Raw genomic sequence first — 7,842 nt, 5'->3', positions numbered from 1 at the left:
CCGGCGTCTGCCGAGCAGTTTGACTACCAAGAAACTCCAGTAGACGCCGAGCACTTTGGCTGCCAAGAAACTCCAGTCGACGCCGAGCACTTTGGCTGCCAAGAAACTCCAGTCGACGCCGATCACTTTGGCTGCCAAGAAACTCCAGTCGACGCCGAGCACTTTGGCTGCCAAGAAACTCCAGTCGACGCCGAGCACTTTGGCTGCCAAGAAACTCCAGTCGACGCCGAGCACTTTGGCTGCCAAGAAACTCCAGTCGACGCCGAGCACTTTGGCTGCCAAGAAACTCCAGTCGACGCCGAGCACTTTGGCTGCCAAGAAACTCCAGTAGACGCCGAGCACTTTGGCTGCCAAGAAACTCCAGTAGACGCCGATCACTTTGGCTGCCAAGAAACTCCAATCGACGCCAAGCACTTTGGCTGCCAGGAAACCACATGCACGCTGAAGACGGAGCTCCCATCACCACCGGCGGCGCTGGCTGCTCAAAGCGGCTACCTGGCTGATGAGTTCGACGATTGGTGCCAGGCACAGCAGGGTTTGCAGCAGGTGCCTATGAGTCCCTCTTTCCCCATGCCCGACGACATAGATTCACAGCAGGTGGCTGCGAGTCCCTTCCCCGTGCTCGAAGATACCGATTTCGATGGCTTCCTTGAGGACATCGATATTGACAGCTTGCTTGAGGATATGCAGACGATTCCCACGGAGGAAAACAGCGAGCGCTTTTCATGCACATTGGATGAGCTCCTCTACCCCAAGATGGAGGACGACACGTCATTGATGCCCAACGATCAGGTTCAGAGTAACAGATGTCTCAAAAGAAAAAGGTTAGAGTAGCAGGAACCAGCAAGAGCGATCAAAAAAGAAAGAAGATTTACAGTAGCAGAAACCAGCAAGAGCAATAGATAGCAGCTAGTTATCTCCCAGTCTTCATATTTCATGGCGTTTCCTCACATTTAGCAATTTCATTCATGGTGTTCATACTACTGTACTGTTGTAAGTTTTCTTTTTGTATATACTGTTCTACCTGAGAAGCAATTTCTTCATCGGACATGATTGGCTATTTTTTATGATTGAATAGGTTTCAAGTCGCAACCCCTCAAGTTACATTAGGGAAATATTGATCATTAGGCATTTTAGTGGGGAAAATCATCTCATGATAACTGAATCTGGAATAAATTCTAATTACATAATTTCTAGAGATTCATGCATGATAAGGGAGGGCCGATTTTGCTCTGACAGCTTGTGTATGTCAATGTCTCTGTAAATGAACTGAACATTTATGTGCCCATCCCAACCTTTGCAAAGTTATCACCATAGGCGGTTGTCAACAATGGCAGAAACTACATCTTTCAATGTTCCCTACAAAATTGTCGTAATTGTATCAGACATACATTTATAATACTATTGGATCGAAAGCAAAATGACAAACTGTCCTCAGTGATATGTACAGCAGTAATAGTACATGAGAATTTCTAGGGGTTCTGAAAAGTAAAGATCAATTGTACATGGTCCACATAATATGGCAATCATAACATGGAAATTGTTTCAATTCTTACCTGGGAATGATCTTTCAAACCAAGAGAGATCACCAACGGCCGAGCTGAGCCACTACCACTTCAAAACAAGTATAACAACAATATAAGTACAAAACGGTGAGACAAAGTTAACCAACCCTGATACGTAAGTCATTTGTGCATGCGTATGTAGGCAAATGGCATGTGGTATATCAGCCCTATGAGCGAACCTGTACGGGTTGGGTACTAACTTCAGTATAAAAATTGGCACAAAAACTATAGGGTGAAGAAAATATTACGGGTGCGCTTGGATGCAAAGTATTTTTGCAGTTTTTGGGAAATACCGTGGTTTCTGAAAAATCATTGTATTATAAACTTTGAGGTGTTTGGATGAAACAAAAACTGAAGGCCTAGTTTGGCAGCATTTTGTTTAAAAAAAACCATGGTAATCCTAAACCATAGTATTTCAATGTGTGGGCAAGCAATACTTCGTTTCCCTAAAACCATGGTTTTCTCTGTTTAAGCAATACTACCGGTGTGTTTGGCGGTGCTGTTTTACTACAGATTTTAACCAACCCATGCTAACAGCCGCCGGCTGCATGCAGCTTTGTCATGCATTAGGTCAAAACGTCTTCACCTAGATGCTAGGATCTGTAGCAGGCTAGAGTTATCGCTTATATATACACGTATGTAATCTAATACCTGAATTCACGCATAGCCTTTAAATGAATTACTCTATAAGAAGATCAGATGCGATCGCCTACTATTTTTCCTTTGTCTGTTATCTGGTAAATGAATTGTATTCTATCTCCTGATTATTAGGCGTTTCAGTTTGATTAGCTTGCGTTTAGTCCGTCTCTTAGGTCCTTCCGACCATCGTCACCTGCGAGCTCATCTCTCCCTTGCAGCCATAAGCGAATCAAGCTCACCTTCTATATCCCGTCCTTATCTGTTCAGTCTAATGATTGCAACCCTGCCGTAAGGGGCTGCATGTAGGTTAGAGATGTCATCCCTAGATGGGATGGCAACACAAATTATTTTTTAGTGATCTTGCACGCTTTTATCGACTCCTTGGTTGCCAATTATTTTCCGACGAGTAGCAAGTCTCGGACGAAGATTGGTGCAGTAGACCGATTGGGGTCATTGGAGCACTCTCGTACGCAGAAGGCTAGCTAGCCAATAGCTAGAAGCAAAGTCGTACACAGCAAGTTAAACTAATTTGCCGATCAATTCTAAAACGCACGTACACTCGCAAACTATTTTGCCCCGGCTGGAAGCACATGGACGTATAGGCAGGATATATAGGTGCGCTAGTTGAATCCTGAAACATCAACAACTCATGCAAAGATTATGCGTGAATCGGTGAATCCATGTGCTAGATTACATACGTGTGCATACAATTGATAACTCTAGCCTGCTACAGATTGTAGCATCTAGGTGAAGACATTTTGACCTCGTGCATGGTAAGGCCACATGCAGCCGGCGGCCGTTAGCAGTGTGGTAAAACAGCACCGCCAAACGCACCAGTAGTATTGCTTAAACAAAGAAAATCAGCGGTTTTAGAGAAATGGAGTACTGCTTGCCCGCATTGAAATACTACGGTTTTGGATTACCATGGCTTTTTTAAACAATGCTGCCCATTTAAGTCTAATCCTTACAACACTGAAGGGTGTTGGAGAACATTTGCACGGAAATTCAACAACAGTGTTAAAAAAGAGGAGCTTATTGCTGCTTGCTTTCAATGTTGTTGCCAGTACAGCCTAACCAATGACTAAACGGAACAATTGATGGGCCATAGGTATGCATTGTCCCACATGGAACTCCTCATCCAAAATTACATGCAGTTATTAACGGTGCTTGACAGGTACACAGACAAAAACTTGAAAAACTAATCAAAGATGGGGGAAACAGCAGATAGCAAGATGAGATGGTTAAGAATGCAAACCTTATATGCTCGATAAGTTGACGTGCACAAGCTAGCAGGAGTGGCTGCAATCACAACGTTATGCAGAGTCATTAGATGTGTCCACAATCAGGCCTGACAATATGGATGTTCTGATGAGAATACCTCATCCCTCTTCCCAAAAAGAACAGATACATTGTAGGTTGGATCAGAGAAAACACTTTCATCTTTCCTATTCAGGAAGGAAAGGGTTAGTAAAGAATGCAGCACAAGAGTTCAAGTAAAGAAATGACAATGGTAATTAGAACGGAGTTTTACGCACGGCGGCATGTGTGCACGGTATCTTGCGCGTGCGTTCTCGCTTTGAGATGGTAACTATCAGTACCAGCCTGGGATATTGAACAGTTGTACAAGCATATACACATCGTATTAGTTTGTTTGTTCATACGCGAACGGTCTAAGATGCGTGCATCGGGTCGCCTTCCACGGACGGGGATATGTGCCGGCACAAAACGAGCCTCGTCTGACATGGAAAGAAAATTTGCGTGGACCCTTCCCATTACTATCGCCCGAAACCCCCACCCGACCACCGCCCCTGAGCTCTCTCTCTCTCTCTCTCTCTCTCTCATGGTGTGCGGCGCTCTCGTGCTTGCCGGCGACGAGCCGACGACCAGCGTCGCTAAGCCATTCTTGGTGCAAATCCGCTGGGTGAGCGTTTCCACCGACGACGCACACTCCTAGCCGCGGCCTGGAAAACGGCGCGGCCACATTCAATCTCGGCTCGGGCACCACGCCAACGCTCTGCTCTCCTTCAATCTACGGCACCACCGCGAACTGACTGCGGCAAGGTCCTCGTGTCTCTCAAGCGGGACTCGGTTCCGCCGCCGGTTCCATTAAGTTTCGCCCAGATCCACCGGAAGCAGTCAACACGGAAGGGTCGAAACTCCAAATCCAGTGGCAGGGAGACCGTCGTCCACCTCGCGAGCTCCGATCAGGTGAGTTCTTTCCCATCATGTCGGCTCGTCATGGCCAGTTTATGTGTTCTGTTTGAATGTTTTCCTCCGCTGATGGTTTTGAATCCATGGCTGTTCTTGTCCACAGGTGCTAGCTTTGCATGTATCAAATTTTGCTCCATTTATTTCTTTGATTTGATCCGGGTGGGTTGCGGCCTTGCGGGAGCAGCCGACCTGCAGATTTGTGACGCGACCGTATTTTCCAGGCCTAAGCCGTGGCCTTTCAGCGTGCTATTGCAGGGTCGAGTTTCTTTCCGGCGGGTTGTGGTGTTCTGGTGGGTGTGCCGTGTGCGTCTGACTCGGGGAAGAAGAACAGTAATTGTTGGGCGGTGGGGTAGAATCGGGAGAATGGAGCGTGTCAATATTGGCCCCAATCTGCCGCTGGGGGCCAACACTGTTTCCAGGCTGTACTGCTACTTGTTAAATTTTGGTATATGCAGTGGGCAGTTAATTTTTTCACTTACTGTTTATCGGAACGCAGATTCAAAATTTGAATCTGAATCTGGTGTGTTGAGTGTTAACCCACAAGAAAAACACGACATCTTTTAATTATTTGTTCCATATCTAACAGGTTTGAAACTATGTATCAGGATTAGATAGACTGGTTTGATGTTCCACTACTGGCACTTGTTGCTGAATCACTCCAGTCCTGGTTTCGATCAAGTTCGAAAAAACTGTCTAATTTCTTTGCAAACTTACAGTTCTTGCTTAAGACCTCTGGTCTGATAAAATATGTGCTGGCGCTTCTTGCTTATGAAGTGCTTCAGACCTTGGTTCTGATCAGTTCAAACAAAAAAAGAATTGCTTTTTTATGGGGAATTACTTGCAAAATTGACGGTATGGTTCTGGTTTAGTCGATGATACTGGTTCTCGTACAGGACGGACGATTAATTTCTGCATGCAGCCCACCAACTCAAGCTGCTGGTACTGCTCTGTTCGGGAGCCAAAATAGTATTACCAATTAATTAGTGTAAATAATGGATTAGTAGTCCTCTGTTTGGAAGCCGAATTAGCAAGTGATCCGCCTAAATAATCTCCCGACCGTCATTTTGATTTCAGCCATGCATGCCTTACTGGAGTATACTCCCTCCGTTCCAAAATAGATGACTCAACTTTGTACTAACTTTAGTACAAAGTTAGTACAAAATTGAGTCATCTATTTTGGAACGGAGGGAGTAGTAGTTAAACCACTGTTGCATGCGTTAATACTCCCCACTAATGCTCAAGCTTTTTCTTTTTGCTGGTGCACTAATGCTCAAGCTTAAAATAGTTGGTTGCCTAGCTAAACAGTTTTGTTAGTTGACTGGTCCTGCTGCAGTAATTTTGAATGTCCTAATGGTGCCTAATCACTCCCAACCACATCACGCATTTTTTTCCACAAAATGGTACTGATTGATTAGTTTCATAATGCACGTTCAGCAGGTTAGATCAAAACAATGGCGTCTTTTAAAAGATTTCAAACGAACCAGTAGCTTGCTTCTTGTGCCGGCTCAGGGTACTCAGTCGCTCAAGGTTTCTGCCTCGTGCGAAACCTGGCACTCGATCCGGTGGCCCAGGTGTGCCAGTACGGGGCGCTAACGTTTGTAATACATGCATTCCTATAGCAGGAAACGAAACATATACACAGCGTCATAACTGCGGTTGTGTGATCCCAATGCGGACCAATGGACTGGATATGCATACCAGTGGACGCGGTGCACAGAAAGCATTATTCGCAATGGTAATGCCTTAATTCCATAAACTGTTACCAGTACAAAACATCCAGTACACTTCTTTTTCACCCCTTAGTTGACACAGAATAATATGCAAGAACCAATCATCTATCATGTTGAGGTAATAATGAAAGATATAGCACAAATATAAACCTGAAAGTTATGACATGACATTTACAGCAAGACTACAGAACGGCTCGATAGTTTTGCAGCTTTCTTTGGTACTAGACTAGATGATTAACCACACAAACAGATAATTTGTGTCGTAGCACTAAAGATCAGCTAGACCTGGAACTTCCAAATATCAACATGTACATGGAGGGGGCGACCACATATGCAGAACTGATGATGCAAAAACATAGGGCAAACTCTGCATTTTTTTTTGACCGGGATATACCAAACTATACATGCTAATGAGAATCAAGAACTTACTTAGCAGCTAATATGGTTCCCATGCATCCGATCTGCGTCACGATGACCTGCCAGTACAGTAACGTGGACAGCTGAGCATCTCTCACATGTGAAAATCAGCATTCAATCAAATCAAATACGGCCTATGAACTCGCAACTCACCAGAAAGTTATCCTCGTATCTGCTGATGACAATGTCAGTCTTGTTGCCCTGTACAGCCCAGACAGACAGAAGCAAGTTATACTAACTCCCACTGTGATAGTACTAGATTTCTCTTAAAATCGACCAGAGAAGTGCGTAGATTAATTCCAACAGAGTGGAAGCTACGGATCCCCCGGAAAAAGAAAGTGCAGGCTACGGAAACTACGATATCAGGGAGAAAAGATTGGTGATGTTGCTGGAGCGAGCGAGATCAGCAGACCTTGATGTCCAAGGAGAGGGACCTGTGCGGCAGGGGGAAGCGGCCGCCTGCCTGCGCGGAACCTGCCGGCGTCTCCATCTGCGAGACCAAGCGGATCGGGGAACCGCGTGCGCAGAGGGGAGAAGAAGCTGCTGCTGTTAGAAGGATCGATTGGAAATCCGGAACCAGCCGGACGGATTGGAGGCAGGCAGACAGTGGGAAGGAGGAGAGGAGCTGGGGAGGGAAGAACTGCTGGGCGGCGTGGCTGTGGCGGCGCCAGGCTCGGGAGTCAGCGAGGACAAGACTCGGGAGAGGAGATCGGAACGAGGGAGGAGGACGGCAATGCGAAGGGGCAAAGCCAGCGGGCCGGCCCGGGCACGGCCCACCCTTAAACGTGCCTGGCACAGCGTGGCCCGGCCCGCCGGGGCCCGTTTATAAACAGAAAAAAACAAAAAATGAGGCAACGTGTCATCGATATCTATCTATACTCCCCCCTAAAAAAATCTATATCTATCTATGCCATTCTTTTTTTTTTTGCTAATAAAGAAGAAACATTTCTTACCATCGTAATTTCGTCTGCCCATCCTATGTCAAACAAGTTTTTCGTTTGTTCTCTATTGGGGCAATCAAACCCGCGACAACCACAATGCAACAAAGGCTAGAAGATTTTGTTACCTGTAGACATAAGTTAAATTTTCCGTCATGTGGTCCAGACTTTTAGTTTGTTCCGTTTCTAAGTCTCCTCTCGCCTGGGCCTCAGTCCACCCTTTATTCAATACTCTCTCTGTTTCATAATATAGTGCCTATAGATTTTTGCAAAAATCAAACATTACAAACTTTGATCATATTTATAGAGAAAGGTAGATACATCTAGAATACCAAATGCACA

General features: G+C 45.5%; 1 protein-coding gene across 2 annotated transcripts; it reads right to left on the bottom strand.

Moving 5' to 3' along the window:
• Nucleotides 1-1,131: 1,131 nt before the first annotated feature.
• LOC125521721 (proteasome assembly chaperone 3) lies at nt 1,132-7,321 on the bottom strand. 2 transcript variants are annotated; one of them, XM_048686785.1, is made up of 7 exons: nt 6,975-7,321; nt 6,716-6,763; nt 6,575-6,621; nt 3,583-3,649; nt 3,460-3,503; nt 1,557-1,608; nt 1,132-1,359 (listed from the first exon to the last, which is right to left on the bottom strand). In XM_048686785.1, the coding sequence occupies exons 1-7, from the start codon at nt 7,050-7,052 to the stop codon at nt 1,309-1,311; spliced, it is 387 nt and encodes a 128-aa protein (XP_048542742.1). In that variant the 5' UTR covers nt 7,053-7,321; the 3' UTR covers nt 1,132-1,308. The 2 variants fall into 2 exon arrangements, with proteins under 2 accessions (XP_048542742.1, XP_048542741.1); XM_048686784.1 differs by having other exon boundaries at nt 1,557-1,614; nt 6,975-7,317.
• Between the last annotated feature and the right edge of the window lie 521 nt (nt 7,322-7,842).

The sequence above is a fragment of the Triticum urartu genome, chromosome 7 (genome assembly GCF_003073215.2).
Source record: "Triticum urartu cultivar G1812 chromosome 7, Tu2.1, whole genome shotgun sequence".
In the NCBI taxonomy this organism is placed as follows: domain Eukaryota; kingdom Viridiplantae; phylum Streptophyta; class Magnoliopsida; order Poales; family Poaceae; genus Triticum; species Triticum urartu.
The sequence above is the reverse complement of the archived record's forward strand: the minus strand, read 5'-3'. Positions and strand labels throughout refer to the sequence as shown.